The following is a 19,181-nucleotide window of genomic DNA, read 5'->3' on the forward strand; positions in this document are numbered from 1 at the left end:
TAATTTTGGTGCACCCATGGGAGGAGACGAGTTCAGGGTCTTCCTATTTCACCATCTTGGCTGCCTCTCTCCAGATCAAACTGTTGAAATTCACTTTCCTTTTAATCTAACATTTGAAGAGGTGAGAGAATCCAAAACATTTTCTACATCATGGGTCAGACATGCAAGTTTCCTTCACCATATTAATAAACCTTGTCAATTGTTTGTCCATATTGTTGTCTTTGCTGGATTTTATAGACTTAAAACAACTTGGAGTGGGAGAATGCAGGTCTTCAGGATCTCATTTGGTACTGAATTCAGCCTCGAGTACTAGGTATATTCACTTCCTTTCGAGAACACCTGAGGAAACTGAGACTCTGAGAATCACACAGAAAGCAAGAAATTCAGCCAGGTTTTAAAGAGCCCATCTTTTCCTGTCCTCTGTCCTAAAGGCCTGCTCTCATCCAACTTTCCTACAGAAAGTCCCCAAAATAGTATCCCTAAAAATAACTTCTTGACAAGTGACCTTCTGAAGTTATCTGTTCTTTAATAGCTGTTCTTTACTAGTACGGTACAAAAGCTATGATCTCTTCAGAGAAGTGACTTTGAAAACTGAATCTCAGAGAATTAGACTATAAATTCTGCTTTCATGGCTAACAAAACCAGTGCCTGGCACAGACCTGGAAAGAGACTAGAGGCAAAACATCTTATGCAAATTAAGAATCTGTAGGGACACTGTTTCTCTCCAGGTATTCTCCAAAACAAGGGCAGCTGTGGAAGTAGATGATGAAGGTTCTGAGGAGTAACATGCAAAGACCAGCTAGCTCAGCAGGCCATGATATCTTACCTTCTGGAGAAGAGAATCAGCTGCTTCTACAAAAGCAGACTTTGAAAGTGTCTCTACCCCAGGGAAAGGCCAACTGAAAGCAGGGCTCTTGTGACTCCCATCCCCTTGTCAAGCAGAAGATTCTGTCCTCAGCTATTTGGTACCTGAAAGGCCTTGTTGAGAGATCCCGTGATACAGTTAGAAACAGCAGCTTCTGAGGAAGCAGGCAGGCCTGGGTTTTAAGTCTAACACTGCCACATTCTAATCATATGCTCCACAAATGTTGTTTCAACCATTTCAACAATTCAGAATCAAATGACTATAATGAAGCATAAATCAGTTAACATATGTGAAGCACCCAACACTGTGTCTGGCATACGAAAGACCAATATTTGAAATTGTTGCCATCTAGTTATTAAGTCATGTCAGACTCTTTTGTGACCCTGTGGACTGTAGCCTCCCAGGCTCCTCTGTTCATGAGATTTCCCAGGCAAGAATATTGGAGTGGGTTGCCGTTTTCCTTCTCCAGGGGATCTTCCCTACCTGGGATTGAACCCAAGTCTCCTGCATTGGCAGGAGGATTCTTTACCACTGAGTCATTAGTGAAGCCTCAAATTTGAAATGGTTCAACAAACTTTAGGAAGCACTGAATTAGACAAATTAAATAAATTTTTGGCCTTCAGAGTGTCTGAAAACCTCTATGATTATAATGTACATTGTGAATCTGTGAGATGGGGGTTGAGCATACAGTAGTTCCCAAATTTACTGGATCATGAAGCTGTTTTCTTTCTTTTTTTTTTTTTGAAACTGTTTTCATGACACTAGTATAAACATATCTGCCAATACTAATTTGGAGTAAAAACTAATAGACTCAAACAAACCTTACTGTGGTTACAAGGACATCAGAAATGTACTTTGGGGTTTTGAGTTTTTAATCTTTGACTCTATGATTTAAAAAACTAATCTAAAAAAAGGAAACAGGTGATTCAACATGTATCAACAACATACTCATGATTGTTTACATGGATTTAAAAATGCTGTGAGTTTTTCAAAAGTGTTCTCATATCAAAATATTATAATGAAATTGCAGCTAAATAATGAGATTAAAATATATGGTCTTAAATGAAAAGTAGATTTCCTTTCATTGTCATCTGCAATGCTTTTCTGTTGTTCAGTTGCCCAGTCACGTCTGACTCTTTGCAACCCCATGGACTGCAGCAGTCCAGGTCTCCCTGTCCCTCATCATCTTAAGTTTGCCCAAGTTCATGTCAATTGCACCGGGGATGCCATCCAGCCATCCCATCCTTTGACTATAAAATGCTTTACAGTCTTTGTATTATTTCCTACCTGATTCAGTAGATGGCACTGTAGATTTAACACAGAGTAAATGTAGATTCACCCTTCCTCTCTCTAGGAGAGGCTATTATCTATCAGCAGTGTATTTTGCTGGAGGGGAAGGTTGAAGTTGGATAAGAAATGTTCTTCTTCCCTTTCTGGAAACTACACACACACACACACACACACACACACGCATCTTCTCCCTAAAAAGGTTCATTTATAGAATTCTGTAGATCAGGAAGGGCAATGACCATTATTTGATCACTAATCTAGACCCTGGGGCTTCCGAGGTGCCACTAGTAGTATTCTTGCCTGGAGAATCCCAAGGACACAGGAGTCTGGCGGGCGACAGTCCATGGTGTCACAAAGAGTCAAACATGACTGAACACAAGCTCACACAATGTAGTCCCCACACACGTTAGACAGTGCAAATCACTGACATCACAATTTCCCACCGGACCCATACACCACCTCTCAATTCTCTTCCGTACACTTCTCCAAGTAGCTACTATCAGTCTACAAGAGCACTAAAGATGAAATCTACTTATAATATCAGCCTTAGAATTCAGAGACTTCAAGGACCAAATGCTTGGTGAGACACAAAGAAACTTATCCAAAACTCACCAGCTGGTTTATGACAGGACCAGGACAGGGATCCAGGCCTTTTGACTCTCACTGAAGAGTTTTCATTCCACCCAGTCTACATCTCCTCCTGCTAAAAGCCAGGCTATTTAAGTACAAGTCCTGAGAACCAAGTCCAGATAATTTAAGTGCTAGATAATTTAAACACTAGGGGTGTTTCTGTTCTCACATGAGCCAATTACCCACATGGAGAGAACGAGGTGGACAAAAATAGGCAGAAGTTAAGCCCAAAAGCTGTCTGTGGGGGCCTAGTAGTATTTGTGCAACCAGCCTGGCAGGCCAATTTTATCTTGATCCAACAAAATCCTGTTCTGCTGCCCTCTCGTCGTTCCTTCCCCAGAGTTCACCACCTCCATATGCCAAGGCTTTTAATCCCTTGGCACTTAAGGTGATTAGGTATTAATTTTGAGCCAAATGGCAGGTCCCTTCATTAATACTGCTTTTCAGGAACTTCCCACAGTTTTCAACTTCTAATTGTGTTGCTCTGAAAGTACATCAGGAAAAGCTGAGTGTGAAGCCCTTAAATGACATCCTGATACTTTTCTTCTCAAAACTGATGGTATCAGAATGAACATTTCCAGGAGGTCAGGGGGCATTTCTAGATGAAATGCAGCCTGAATTTTAAGTATTATACATCCAAAAGAGGTGCTGTCATCCTCTGTTTCCTTCCTGGTTTCCATTTAGCAATGGCAACTTAGAGGCATTGCTATTCTGCAGCCACCCAGATTTGAAATCTCAATCATTTTCAACTCCCACTTTTTTTCACCCCATTCTTTTTTTTTTTTTTTTTTTAAGATTTATCTATTTATTTATTTTTGGCTGTGCTGGATTTTTGTTGCTGCCACACGAGCTTTCTCTAGTTACAGACAGCAGGGGCTACTCTCTAGTTGCGGTGCGCAGGCTTCTCACTGCGGTGGCTTCTCTTGCTACTGAGCACAGACAGGCTCCAGGCATGCACGTTTCAGTAGTTGAGGCTTGAGGGCTCTAGAGCACTGGCTCAGTAGTTGTGGCTCATGGGCTTAGCTGATCCGTGGCATGTGGTATCTTCCAGGAGCAGGGACTGAACCTGTGTCCTCTGTCTAGGCAGGTGAATTCTTAGCCACTGGGCCACCAGGGAAGCCCCCTCACCCCATTCTCATCAATTATGTTCATTCCTGTCTGTTCTGCATCTGTGGTGTTTTCAAAATTATCAATGCAGTATTTTAAGCATATAGAAAAAAATAAAAAGAATAACATAGTGGACACCCATGTACCCACCTTTAAGCTCTATCAAATACTTGTGTTTTGCTATTATTCCTTAATGTTTTTTAAGAAAGAAAAGTACCAGAGTTCAAGACCTTGTAAATTCATTCCCGACTTCATTTCCCTCCCTTTTACCCGCTGCTCTAGTCAACAAAAATTTTTCAAGCACTACTAAATGCCAGGCACTGGTCTAGGAATGAGAGTACATCAGTAAAAGAAACAACACCCTCCGCTTTCATGGAGCTTACACACAGAAGTATTCCAATTTTTTTCTCATATCTTTTCTCATTTATCACGTTGTATATATCCAAAAATGGTATATACTGTTCTTTGGTACATTTTAGAACTATCTAAATGGTATTCTACTAACATGTAGTACATATGATCTGCAACTTACCATGTTTTTCCTCATATTTTGATAAATTACCTTGAGACAGGCCACCCTAGTTCACACATGTTAACTTTTTTATAGCATCTCCTTGTATGGAATACCATAGTTTAGTAATCCATTTATTCCGTTGAAAGACGGGTTATTTTGCAATTTTTCAAAATTAAAAACTATACTGTAATCAATAGCCTTTCTCCCCAATATCATATTCACATGGCTTTTTCCCTAATCTCCACACTTGGTACAATGCCTTGTTCCTAGGAGCTCAGCCAATATGTGCTCTCTTGAATTCTCCAGAGTTTTCTAGGGTCTACCAGAAATTCATTAGTGGACTCCTCTAGCTTCTAGGGGGAGTTCCAGATCCCCTAAATAGCTTCAGAAAAGAACTGACATACTCCAAGGATAAAATTAAAATTGTGCCCCATTACTAAAAGATGGGATTATACTGAAAGAAGTGTAAATAAGGTAAATTGCAAGATAGCACTTGTTACCATTGATACAAACTCCCTTGAGTCCATCACTCCCTTATTCTTCTTACAATGTAGTCATAACACCTTTAACAGTGCGTCTAAATTCTGGCTGCCCATTCAAAGCACCTGGGAGATTTTAAGATTTATTTATTTAATTTATTTATTTGGTTGCACTGGGTCTTCATACAGGATCTTTAGTTGTGACATGTGGGATCTAGTTCTCTGACCAGAGATCAAACCCAGGCCCCCTCCATTGGGAGCACAGACTCTTAGCCAATGGACCACCAGGAAAAAGTCCCCTATTCAGGATATTTTAAAGCCCACTGACTTTGGGACTCTTATCCCAGCAATAAAAGGAAAATGTCAGCAGTAGGTTCAAGGCATCAGTATATTTTGAAAGCATTCCTTGGGTATTTCTGATGTACAGAAAAGGTGGAGAACCTCAAAGCAATGGTGAGAACCGCAGGACTGAGAACCACTGAGGGCAGTGGTGAGCCTCAAACTGTGGGCCAAGGTGCACTGCTGTGCTGACCTCTCTGCCAATGTGGTCAGAGTGCACAGTTGTTTGGGCTCCAGTTAAAGACACATATTGTTCTTACACTCTAACTGATCATCCTGAGCAGTCTGCTATTATCTGTGTAGAAACATTTACCACCCTGACTATGTGCTTCAGTTCAGTTCATTTCAGTTCAGTCCCTCAGTCGTGTCCAACTCTGCGACCCCATGGACTGCAACACACCAGGCTTCCCTGTCCATCACCAACTCCCAGAGCTTCCTCAAACTCATGTCCATCGAGTCAGTGATGCCACCCAACCATCTCATCCTCTGCCATCCCCTTCTCCTCCTGCCTTCAATCTTTCCCAGCATCAGGGTCATTTCCAAGAATTCGTTTCTTTGCATCATGTGGCCAAAGTATTGGAGCTTCAGCATCAGTCCTTCCAGTGAATATTCAGGACTGATTTGCTTTGGGATTGACTGGTTTGATCTCCTCCCAGTCCAAGGGACTCTCAAGAGTCTTCTCCAACACCACAGTTCAAAAGCATCAATTCTTCAGTGCTCAGCATTCTTTATAGCCCAACTCTCACATCCATACATGACTACTGGAGAAACCATAGCCTTGACTAGATGGACCTTTGTTGGCAAAGTAATGTCTGTGCTTTTTAATATGCTATATAGGTTGGTCATAACTTTTCTTCCAAGGAGTAAGCATCTTTTTATTTCATGGCTGCAGTCACCATCTGCAGTGAATACCCTTGTATTTGGAAAGAACTTTAATTTCAAAGTTACATCAAGGCCTAACCAAAAGACTGATCATCCTCTTCTATAGCAGATTAAGGAGATATATAATTTCTGCCTGAGGAGAAAGGCACCAAAAATAGGACAGAAATTGTAGTACTCTTCTCTTCTAAAACTTGTGTCTATCTCTGAGCACATAAAAGATGCAGTCACTCTTTCATTTTCTAATTCATTTCAGAAAAGTTATTAATCAGGCCATGTTCTAGGTACTGAGACCACAACCGTAAACAAGACAAACAATTCCATAGGTCAATTTCATAAGGTGACAATTGCTGGGAAGGAAATAATACAGACATGAGAGGGGGAGGGAGCTATGTTAGATAGGGTGATCAAGGAGGGTGCCTTTGATAAGGGGAAATTCAATTACATGATAAGAGTGGACGAAAGTGAAAGTCACTCAGTTGTGTTGAACTCTTTGTGACTCCATGGACTATACAGTCCCTGGAATTCTCTAGGCCAGAATACTGGAGTGGGTAGCTGTTCCCTTCTCCAGGGGATCTTCCCAACCCAGGGAAAGAATCCAGGTCTCCTGCATTGCAGGTGGATTCTTTACCAGCTGAGCTACCAGGGAAGCCAAGATAAGAGAGAGAAGTACAAATATGAGAAAGAGCACATGAAAAACAAAGGGAAATTTTTAAATATCATGAGAGACTGTTTTGTACAATGCTATCAAATAAATAGAACTTAGATAAAATTGATAACTGCCTAGGAAATTAGTTGAAAGTTTAAATTGACCAATCTCTACAGAAGTAATAATGTCAAAGAGCTCCCCATAAATTTTTAAAAATAAAATAAAGCCACCAGGCCTATGTTTCCACAAGAGCATTATATAAAACATTAAACTATTATGTAATCCTTGAAACATTTTAAATGGTCTAAAGTACAAAAAGGGAAAAACAGCTTCAGATTTTCAAAATCTTTATATAAATTCAGTATAACATTGTTACTATTTTCAGGAAAATACTGAAAACATACACACAAAAGAGATCAATTTCATCTATAAATATTGTTGCAGAAATCATAAATATTTTGAGGATATAATTCTACAATATATTAAAAAGTACATCATTACAAAATTATTTTTATTTCAGGAATGCAAAAGTGCTCAATATTAGAAGCTCTATGAATATGGAATATATTAATAGAGTTAAACAGAAAAATCATATAATCACTCCATAGATGTAAGAAAGATACTTGGCCAAAAAAATTAAAAAAGAATGCCAAAGGTAAGGCCAGATGGGTTCATTAAAACCCCAAAAGACCAGGGTTTCAGTGAGCTCTGCAAGGTCTTATCTAAGGGGCACAAATTGTGAGTGCCCTGGAAGATGAGGGGCATTGTTCTATACCATAAGGACCACTGACAAAGTCATAGCGGGAATTTACATCTATTTATGACTCTGTGGACAATTATCTAGAGCATGCACAGAATGGGTAGTGTCAGTTGATGGCCCCTGCAAGACACATGACCACACAAAATGGATGCCAAGGAAGCAATATACTGGAATTTAAACTTTTGACAAATATCTAGAGGTCCAAGTCCTTATATCCAAGTGCATTAAAGATTTAGTAGTTAATAAAGACAGAATCTCAAATCAGTGAAGAATAGATAAGACGAGTTAGTATTAGGACAGTTGGACAGTCATTTGAAAAGACAGAATGGTGTATGATCCATACACCAAGGTAAATTCAAATGGATTAGACTTCTAAATGTAAATAATGAAGCCAGGTAAGCACTAGAAGATCACATGGGTAAATTCCTTTAAGGCTTAGAAGCAGAGAAAATTTTCTTTACTTAAAATCCAGGTACAAAAAAATAACTAGTCATATACAGCTAATAAAACTTTAAGTTAACATGGAAAAAAACTACTATAAACAAAGTCAAAGACAAGGAACAAACTGGGGGGAAAAACTAATCAAATTGCTGGATAAGGGCCAATATACCAAATATGTAAAGACTGTCTAAAACTTAAGAAAAATATTCCTGATTCCAAGCTATACAAAGTTACAGTAATCAAACAGTATAGTATTGGCATGAAAACAGACACATAGATCAATGGAAGAGAACACAGAGCCTAAAAATAAAACAATGCATACATTTACAACAAAGAAGCCAAAAATATCTAAGGGGGAAAGGACAGTCTCTTGGATAAATGGCCGTGGGAAAACTGGACATGCAAAAGAATGAAACTGGCCCCCTATTGTACACTATAAAATAAAACTAGATTTAAAATGGATTGAATACTTGAGCACCAGACTTGAAACTTCAAAAGCCTAGAAGAAAATATATGCAGTAAAGTCCACACGTGTGGTAAGGACATAAAGGGAACCCATGTGTACTATTGGTGGGAATGTTAACAGATGGGGCCACTATGGAAAACAGTACAGAGTATCTTTGAAAATTAAAAATAAAACTACCCTGCGATCCAGCAAAATCCACTTCTGTGTATTTATCCAAAGAAAATGAAAACTTTAACTTGGAAATATATCTGTACCCTCATGTTTATTGCAGCATTATTTATAACAGCCAAGATATGGAAGCAACCTAAGTGTCCATCAATGGATAAATAAAATGTGATATACATATACATGGGAATTCCCAGATGGCTGAGCAGTAAAGAATCCACTTGCCAATGCAGGAGATGTGGGTTCAATCCCTGGTTCACGCAAATCCCCTGGAGGAGGAAATGGCAACTCACTCTAGTATTTTTGCCTGGACAATCCATGGAGGAGCCCAGCAGACTATAGTCCATGGGGTCACAAATAGCTAGAATTGACTGAGTATGCATGCACGCATGCAAACATATGTATATACACATACCATTGGATATTCAAGACTTGCTAGAACAGGTCTTAAAAGTTTTAATTATAAGAAAAAAGTTGTGTAACTATGTATGATAACAGATGTTAACTAGACTTACTGTGGTGATCATTTTACAGTATTTCATAATACATACAAGTATCAAATCAACACATTGTACACCTGAAATTAATACAACTTATATATAATATTTATGTCAATAAAATAGTTAAAATTTTAATTAATAAAACAATGCATAAGAAAAATAGACACACAACTAACTGAAATGAAAAAATATATGAATAATAAATGGGAAAATAAAGAAAATGTGATCTCAGTCTTAATAAGAGAAATCCAAAATAATAGCATTGAAATACCACCATTTACCTAATTGGTTAGCAAGAATTAGAAAACACGACAGGATATACCATTAGCATGGCTCTAGGAAGACAGACATTCTCACTCAAATTGAAGAAAATATGAAATGATAAAAACCCTGTGAAGAAAAATTTAGCAATTAATAATCACATATATATTCACTTTTTATCTAGCAATCTCATAGCAAGGAATCTATCTCAAAGATATACTGGCAAAAATATACTTGATTTGTAATAACATAAGACTAGAAACAATCCAAATGTTTAAAACAGAGGACTGATTAATACATTATAACATATGCACAAACTATGGTATTGGAAAGCTATAAAAATAATAATATTGATATAGTGAAATGGAATGATCTCTTGGTATATTTTAAGTGAAATAAGGAAGATGCAAAGGAGAATGTATAACATGCTGCCTTACGAATAGGAAAGGAACACTCTCAAACTCTATTATAAGGCCAGTGTTACTTTGATACCAAAGCAAAAAGGACACTACAAGAAAATTACAGGCCAATAACTCTGATGAATATAGATGCAAATATTCTCAACAAAATATTAGCAAACTGAGTTCAAAAGCACATTAAAAGGGTCATACCATATGATCAAGTGGGATTAACTCCTGGGGTACAAGTATGCTTTAACATCTGTAACATAACGGGATAAACTTGGGGGGGACGCATTTTCCTAAGTGAAATAAGCCAGACTGAGAAAAAAATACTGAACAGTCTCACTTATATCCCCTTCATGGGTATTGTCATGTATGGATGAGAGAGTTGGACCATAAAGACGGATGAGGGCCAAAGAATTGATGATTTTAAACTGTGGTGCTGGAGAAGACTCTTGAGAGTCCCTCGGACTGCAAGGAGATCCAACCAGTCAATCCTAAAGGAAATCAACCCTGTGCATTCACTGGAAAGACTAATGCTGAAGCTCAAATACTCTGGCTACCTGATGCAAAGAGTTGACTCACTGGAAAAGACCCTGATGCTAGTAAAGACTGAGGGCAGGAGGAGAAGTGGGTGACAGAGGATGAGATGGCTGGATGCCATCACTGACTCAATGGACATGAGTTTGAGCAAACTCTGTGAAGACAGTGAAGCCTGGCATGCTTCAGTCCATAGGGGTGCGAAGAGTTAGATATGACTTAGCAACTGAAAGACAAAAACATATCACTTATATGTGGAATCTGAAAATAAAAAATTGAGCACCTAGGAACAGAGAATAGAATGGTGAATTCTCATAAGATGAATAAAGTCTGAGGATCTAATATGTAACATGGTAACTGTCAATAGCATTGTATTGCATAGTTGAAATTTGCTAAGAGCATAGTGGGCTTCCCAGGTGGCACAGTAGTAAAGAATCTGCCTGCCAATGCAGGAAATGCAAGTTCAATCACTAGGTCAGGAAGATCCCTTGGAGAAGGAAATGGCAACCTACTCCAGGATTCTTGCCTGGTAAATCCCATGAACAGAGGAGCCTAGTGGGCTACAGTCCATGGGGTCTCGAAGAGTCAGACACGACTTAGCAACTAAACAACAACAAAGAGAGTAAAAATTACATGTTCTCAGCAAAAAAGAAAAAGACAATAGAAGGTAACTATTTGAGGTGATGGGTGTGTTAATTAACTCAGTGGTGAGAATTCTTTCACAATACATGCATATATAAAAGTACCTTATACACTTTTAATATATTAAAATTTTGTTGATTATACCTCAGTAAAGGTAAAAAATAAAATTACTACTTTGTAATTCCTAAAGAAATAATGGATCTAATTAACACATCTATGGCTGTGAAAATCAAAGACCAAAGGTTGACAGGGACCTTTATAATGGATGGATCAGGTTGACAACTGAATGTCATGTCAATCCTAAAATAAGTGGGACAACCAGATATTATGTATATCCTGCTGCTGTTAAGTCACATAAGTTGTGTCCAACTCTGTGCGGCCCCATAGATGGCAGCCCACCAGGCTCCCGTCTCTGGGATTCTCCAGGCAAGAACACTGGAGTGGGTTGCTATTTCCTTCTTCAGTGTATGAAAGTGAAAAGTGAAAATGAAGTCGCTCAGTCGTGTCTGACTCTTAGCGACCCCATGGAGTGTAGCCCACCAGGCTCCTCTGTCCATGGGATTTCCCAGGCAAGAGTACTGGAGTGGGTTGCCATTGCCTTCTCCGATGTATATCCTATTTTATGAAATAAAAAATAAACAGTCCTAACAACAAAGCATTCTTGCCAAAAGAAAACAAAAACATTAACTTGAATCTAAACAACATTTTAGATTTATTTGTAAGAAACAGCAAGGATAGATAAAATTTTTAAAAAGTTAAAACACACCATGAGCCCAAAAGGTCAGAATGTGGGAAATTATATTAGATAAACACTATGGTTTCTTTATTAAGCAAATAGCATGCAGAGGGGGTACCATGAGGAGAAATGTTACATATTAAGAGCAACATAAGAGATAAATAAACCAAATGCTATATACTGAATTTATTTGGACCCTTTAATAAAGAAACTTCTGTAAAAGGGCATTTTTTAAACAATTAGGGAAATTTGACCATGGACTAAATAGTAGGTGAAATTAAGGGATTACTTTGTTAGATATAAGAGTGACCTTGCAGTTAAGTAATAGAATAACACTTTTATCTGTTTAAAAAATATATATAATAAAATATTTAAAAGAGAAACACTGCAGCTTCCCCCCACTCCCACCCCACAAAATGTGAAGGGAGAGATGAAATGAGATAGGCCAAATGTTTATAATTTCTGAAGCTGGATGATGGAATGTATGAGGTATTATTATACTATTCTCTCTACATGTTTACATGTTTCAAATTCTCCATAAGAAATTTTTTTTAAGATCAAGAAGTTCAATGACCATTTAACCTTGGAATCATGGTGGAGGCATAGGAAAGATGATCTCTCTGGAAAGAGATTTTTGGACTTCACTGTGTGGCTTCACGCCCCCACCAGAAGCAAACATCACATTTCCCACAGGACCCCAATAAATTTATTCTAAAAATGGGCACTGAGATGCTATTTGGTTAATCCAGAGAAAATAAAAGGCCCTCCAAAAATAGAAAGATTTCTCTTCAATAGTCTTGAAAGCATTCTTATTCATAAAAACATTTCTTGAAATAGAAACCATTCATTTATTTAAACATGCACTGAATCACCCATTGAGAGGGGAAAAAAACTCACTACTTTTTGCAATCATTTTCTACAACATGAATACAAACATATTCTGCCTTAATTTAAAATTGGCACAAATTCTTGAAGTATATCATGACTCTCTTTTAGCTTTGCCTCCATGTAAATACAAATATGGACCCTACCGTGACATGTCCCCTATTTGCTGTATAATAAATTGGGAAGGGAAAAAACCAACTCAGTTCAACAAGAACCGAGAATAAACATGCATTATTGTGTGTGTCCTCATTCTGTCATCTCCTAAATAAATATAGTAGATATTCATAGTCTTACTCACAACCCATAAAAGATCAATTTCCAAATTACAGAATGTTTATTCTCCATAAAATTTTAGTTAAAGCTGCATCATAGCTGACTCATTTGGCTTTTTATTATATGTAAATTAGTTTCAGAAAACTAATAGACTGTGATAGTGATGGATGATGTCACTGGCAGTCAGTGATATAATAGATGAGACCTGTTGCCAAAAAGTGACCATATTATCCAGGAGAGTAGAGGACATGTTTCCTAGGTCCTCCAAACTGGGAGCCTCACAAAAGTCTCTTTCGGCAAGGTACCTTAGGGGTGGGAATTAATCCACTGGCCAGTGAATTTGTTTCCTAGAAGAGTTGTAACTAAATACCACCACTGGTAGGTTTGAACAACAGGTATTTATTGCCTCATGGTTCTGGGGGCTGCAAGTCACCAGGGTTGGTTTGTTCCAAAGACTGTGAGAGAAGATGTGTTCTGTGCTTATTTCCTTGATTCTGATGGTTTACTGGCAAACTTTGGCATTCCTTGGCTTACAGACCCAGCACTGTGGTCTCCATCTTCTTGTTCACATGGCCGTCTCCTGTGTACATCTCTTTATATGGCATTCTTTGTATAAAGGTACCAGTCATTTTGGATTAGGGACATACTCTACTCCAGTATGACCTTGCTTTACCTAATTACCAACCGCAACGATCCTTTTTCCAAATTCTGAGGTTCTGGGTTGAGGACTCAGCATACCTTTTCGGGGAACACAATTCAATCCATAACAGGCAGAGAGTCCAAAAATAGAAGGAGGTCACCATACTGTTTTCTTTAGGTCAGCTAGTAAAGATCTGCTTTCTGATTTTATATAAATATATTGGTATTTGTTCTATCTACAGCAGAAGAAAGGGTCTAAATTACAGTCCTCCTGGGGGTTATAAATGGTATAGCAGTTAGAATACTGCTCTCAACTATTCTAACAACAAAATGTAACAGTGGAAAATAAGGTGGAAATTTATTTTCTCTTCACTTAACCATCTGAGAATAAGCAGTCAAGGAATTATTTGATTATCACGTACTATCATGGACTCAGGCAAATAGTGGGGTGGTAGGTTGCCTATTCTTCTCTGACTAGTGTTGAGCCAATACCCCAAGCTTCTAATTTGCTTATTATCTTAAAATACAGCCAGAAATTTAAAAAAAAACAGAGACTGGGAATTATGCATGCCAATGTACTTTGAAATTCATGTGGGTAGATCAGTTTTTTCAGCACTTATAAGTACTTATAAGATATAGGATACAGCTCTGGAACTCCATCCAAAGGGAGAGAGTGGTCTTTATTGGCTACACTTAACAACTTAGCAGGTATGTAAAAGCAAAAGGTATTCAAGATTTGAAAACATGAGATGTACAGAAGCAAAGGAGTCTCTAAAATTCAATTCCAAGAACAGTCCACGAAGACAGATGGATGGTATCTAATATCACTGCAGACTGAGAACCAAAATCAGTTTCCTTGGCTTTAAAATACATCTTCTACCAGTATAGCAAAGGGGAAATACATTCAGGCATATTTATAAGTGACAAGTCTCATGGAGAAAAAATGCTAATACAAATTTAAGACCAAATTGCTTTTATGAGGGCAAAGTTCAATGCTGCATTTCTGACCACTCCTCCCTTGCAATCTAACTACAGCCTTGATAAACTACTTGATATTCCCTCTACTTGGAATAGTCTACTCTTACACACAGGCAATTATGTGCATCACACACGCACACACCCCTTTACCTTCCTCCTAGCTAATACTCTTTAGGTCTTAGCTTAGATGTCACTTCTTCCACGAAACCTACTGCAATATCACTTTCCAACCTGATTTACATATAATCTACCGCCATTTGTTCCATCTCTTAAAAAGAAAAAATGGTTCAAGTGTCTACACCTCTCATTAGAAAATAATGTCCCAGGTGCAATTATTAATTTATTAAACATTCTATTGAATACTGACAATTTTACATAATACTGATTAAAAATATAGATGGATCATTCAGTACTTTTTAAAGAAGTCATAGCATCCTTAACACACCAGAGTAGACAGAGTACAACAAATAAAACACAGACACTTTGACATCAGAAACAAAATCTTCAAAAGAATTCTCCCACACACTCAATCATCCTTTATACATTCTCCACCAATTTTCATTTTCTCCATGTGCTTTGGCTCCAATGAGCCACTCCCAGCAACAGCCCCAGACACCAACTGGATCTGTTTTTATGTGGACAGATCAGATCAGCATCTATGTGTTTCATGTTCAAGTGAATAACTATAATATCTATGATGTAGGGATCTTGTTTTGTTTTTACTTACAAACTGCAGAAATGGAACTTCAGTTGGAAGAGATGGAAGCTAGCGAGAAAACAGGTTTCTGGGTGTTACATGTGGCCAAGAGCACTGGTGTCAGAGGGTGGGGTGCAGAAGGATCAGTAGGCTGCTGATGGAATAGAATAGAATGGCTGCTTTGGCGTAGCTGCAAGTAAACAGCAGGGAATCCCAGGCTGGCTGAGAAAAGTTTCAATGGGAGGCATGGAGGTGGTGGGAAATAATTAAAAAGCTCTCTGAGTCATAAGAAATACTTTAAAAAACATTATCATCAGCTGTAACATAATTTGTCTTTCTGAGGTCAACTACTTTCAGAAGTGTCTACTCTTTTAGGTCTCTGAATTTTTATCCTAAATAGTGTGGTATCATTAGGAAAAATGATCACTACCCATTGAAATCATAATTAGTTAATTCTCCACAATTAACTTGCACAGAAACGGCCCCTAGAACAGCAGTCCCCAACCTTTTTGGCACCAGGGACTGGTTTTGTGGAAGATAATTTTTCCATTGACCAGGAAGAGGGGATGCTTTCAGGATGACTCAAGTGCACTGCATCTCTTGTGCACTTTATTTCTATTATTATTATATCAGCTCTACCTCAAATCATCAGGCATTAGATTCTGGAGGCTGCAGACCCCTGCTCTAGAGCACTGATTCATCAAAAAATATTCCAGGTTCACGCTAATACAAAATAGCATGTTAAAGTCTTATGTATATAGATGTAAATATTATTATTGATATCATTATTTTCAAACTTGAAAGTTATTTTTTAAAGAAAAGTTGATTTTTCCAAAAAAATGCTAAAGCATTTATACCCATACAAAAGCATGACTCAGCTTTGAGAAATTTATTTTGCAACCTGGGAGCTCCTAGCTAACTTGGATAATTTTAAATGCAATTACTACTTTCAGGCAACCAATGTCAGATTGTCATAGTTTATTCTCTGGGACATTAGACTGGATATTTCACAATATCCAAAAATAGCTTTCAAAACAGGTTTCTCCAAATTGCCTGGAGCCTCAGTTTACCCCCTAATTAGAATACTCAGCAAAGGTGATACACAAGATGTGACTTGAAGATTATTGATTTTTCAATGCCTCCCCAGAATTTACACATTGAATTGAATATTTCCTCCTTTGAAATAGTGACCTTTTGACACTTATACATTCATCCTAAATATGATCTAATTGTCAGAGCCACACTAGTACAGTGCTGGGTATGAGAATATGCCTTCATAAATATTCTAAGATTGAACAGGTCTGTGAGTGAGTGAGTGAGTGAGTGAGTGAGTGAATAATGACAGATAAATGAATTCAGAGCCTCTTCTTTGAGGACTTCTTTTCAAGCCCATATCACTTTCATTTTAGTATCTACACTAACAGCAAAACTTTGTGGGTTTGCAGTGAATTTGATTAGTGAAAACAATCCAGAATCACTGAGAACAAGTCATGAGAATATGAGACTCAGTTCAGTGGGATAAGGGCACTTAGGGAAACAGAGGCAAGACCAAAATATTACAGGTCTGACTTTCCCACAATTGGGCTCTAAAGGCAATTCCAGAAATGATTTGAATATCCAAAACAACTCTGGATCGGCCATATCAAGGCCAGGGTGACTGCTTGGAAAGGCTACCCCTCAGTATAGGAAAAACTGGCATGCTAACTTTCTCTAACTGGGCTTATACATTTATGGTCAATGTGTATATAATACTTTTTAAATGACTGAAGGGAAAGGCCCTAGCCTTATGCTAATCTTAAATCCATAAAACTTCATTTTCCCATCTATAAAATGAAGGATCCAACTAGATAACCTCTTTCAGCTTTTTAAGTGCTAACATTTCATAATTTCTATAAATAAATAGTTTAAACATTGTTCACACATCTTCAACCACTCTCACTAACATCTCAGAGGTTCCATATTGAGGGGAACTGTCTCTTAAAATAGCCACAGGGCCCCAAGGGAAATTATGCTTTAGACAGCAACCATAAGGTAAAAGTAAGCTACAATAGCAAGGTAAACAGGATACACATCTCTCTCTCTCTCTCTCTCTCTCTCTCTCACACACACACACACACACACACACACACCTGTCCCATTAGCTGTAAACTATCTGTCCCCAAAGGACAATTATTGAAGTCATCATAATAGATTACATTCACATGAAATCAGTCATATAAATCATACAGAGTACAGCTTCTCTTTAAATGTTTTATCAACTTTTCACCAAGTAGTTATGACTTCAAAAACAGAAGGAGAGCTTTCAAATGAAAGTAGGACAGCGGGCTTGAGTGAGTCCTGCTTCCGACTGTGTCCAAAGTATCTTATTCTGTAGGTTCCAGGCTGGGTAGTATCTGGAATGTGCCACTGTATCGTTGCATTGCTAAGACCCAGTAATCCTTTGTGCCAATAGAAACTGTTGGTAGGAAACAAACAACCCAATTTTACTCTTAAAAATGTGTGATTAAAAAGTGATCGATTAGTCAATAAATGAATATTAAAAGCGTACTGACAATAAGCAAGGGCACTCTACTAGATATTGAGAATATAGCAATGAACAAAACAGGGATAAATACTTCCTAGGAGCAGATCTTCAAGAAACAGTCATTTGCAGAAATATCTTTACTTGTTCTACCTAACTACCTAAATTCTATCCATCCTAGGATAGCCTTACCTGATATTCAGAACAAAGGATGTCCCCTGCTTTAGAACTGCTGTAGCATCCCTTCAGCCATTGCTATCCTCTACTTCAACTTGACACTTTTTGCATCTAGATTCATTTATTCAAAATACGCATTTCATGAGCTCATATGCCAGACTCTATGCTAGAGGTACTGAGAATACAGTAGTGAACGTGACAGACATGATCCAAAGTTTCACAGAGCTTATGGTCTAACTAGGACAAGCATAGTAAAAAAAAAGCAATAAAAAAAGTAAACCAACAAATAATTTTAAAAGGGAAAAGTGAGGGGCTTCCCTTGTGGTCAAGTGGTTAAGAATCCGCCTGCCAAGGCAAGAGATATAATTTCCATCCCTGGTCGGGGAAGATCCCACATGCCGCAGAGCAACGAAGCCCGAGCACCACAACTTCTGAGCCCAGGTGCCCTAGAGCCTGTGCTGTCCACAACAAGAGACGCCACAGCAAGGAGAAGCCCATGCACCGCAATGAAGAGTAGATCTTGCTTGCTGCAACTAGAGAAAGCCTGAGGGCAGCAATTGAAGACCCAACGCAGCCAAAAAGAATAAATAATTTAAAAGCAAAATTAAAAAGATAAGTGAAATGAGGAAAGTAAGAGAGGTATCTTTAAGGAGATGTCCTTTACACTGAATGTACACATGTCTAGTAGAAGAACATTCTAGAAAGAAGGAACAGAGAATGTAAAGTGTTTGAAGCAGAAGCAAACTTAGTGCAGCCAAGAGACAGAAGGCATGTGAGCAGGATCAGGGCAGAATGGTTGAGATGACAGAATCAGATGGAATCACATCATGTTGCTCCTTGTAGATCATGGTAGGGAGGTCAGCTACTAAATACAGAGTGGCACAATGGGCAAACTGACTGATACCCTTGGTTATGTAGAGTATAAACCCTCTGGGCAGAAAAGGTGTGCTCAGCATCCTATGGTTCCTCAGTGACAGGTCCCGAGTTCTCTATAAATAGCTGCTTGCAAACAAGGCTGAATACTACATTTCCTTGGTGTTAACTGCTATTCTGACTTCAGGCTTTTGAAACTAAATTATCCTTTTTTGTTACCTGTATAACCATATTTTAACAATAAATATGCATGTATTACTTGTTTAAATACTACCTAGAGTCTTAAAGATCTGAGAAAACATTACGCCCATAATTTTGGGAGGCTATCAAATAGGCCACAATAAGGTCAAATCTCTATTTTCAGTTAACCATGGAAATCAAACTAACATACAAATAATCACTTAATTTGAGGTCATTTGAATTAGACCAAAATGACCAAAAATTTTGCTCATGTCCATACTACTGTTCCATGGT

At 38.1% G+C, this 19,181-nt stretch overlaps 1 protein-coding gene across 4 annotated transcripts in view; it reads right to left on the minus strand.

Moving 5' to 3' along the window:
* Positions 1 to 2,326: 2,326 nt before the first annotated feature.
* The window catches only part of LOC122709331 (putative neutral ceramidase C), a 100,341-nt gene continuing 83,486 nt past the window's right edge, over positions 2,327 to 19,181 (minus strand). The window contains exons 21-22 of one of the 4 annotated variants that reach the window (XR_006345478.1): positions 17,240 to 17,591; positions 2,327 to 2,339 (exon numbers count right to left, since the gene is read on the minus strand). Coding sequence is in view for 3 of the 4 variants with exons in the window: in XM_043926620.1 (XP_043782555.1) it covers positions 17,399 to 17,591 (193 nt within the window). In the remaining variant the exon portion in view is untranslated. Of the gene's footprint in view, positions 2,340 to 14,007; positions 17,592 to 19,181 lie in introns of those variants that run through there. The other 3 variants (XM_043926620.1, XM_043926619.1, XM_043926618.1) reach the window with 3 other exon arrangements.

Source organism: Cervus elaphus, chromosome 15, assembly GCF_910594005.1.
Source record: "Cervus elaphus chromosome 15, mCerEla1.1, whole genome shotgun sequence".
NCBI classification, from domain to species: domain Eukaryota; kingdom Metazoa; phylum Chordata; class Mammalia; order Artiodactyla; family Cervidae; genus Cervus; species Cervus elaphus.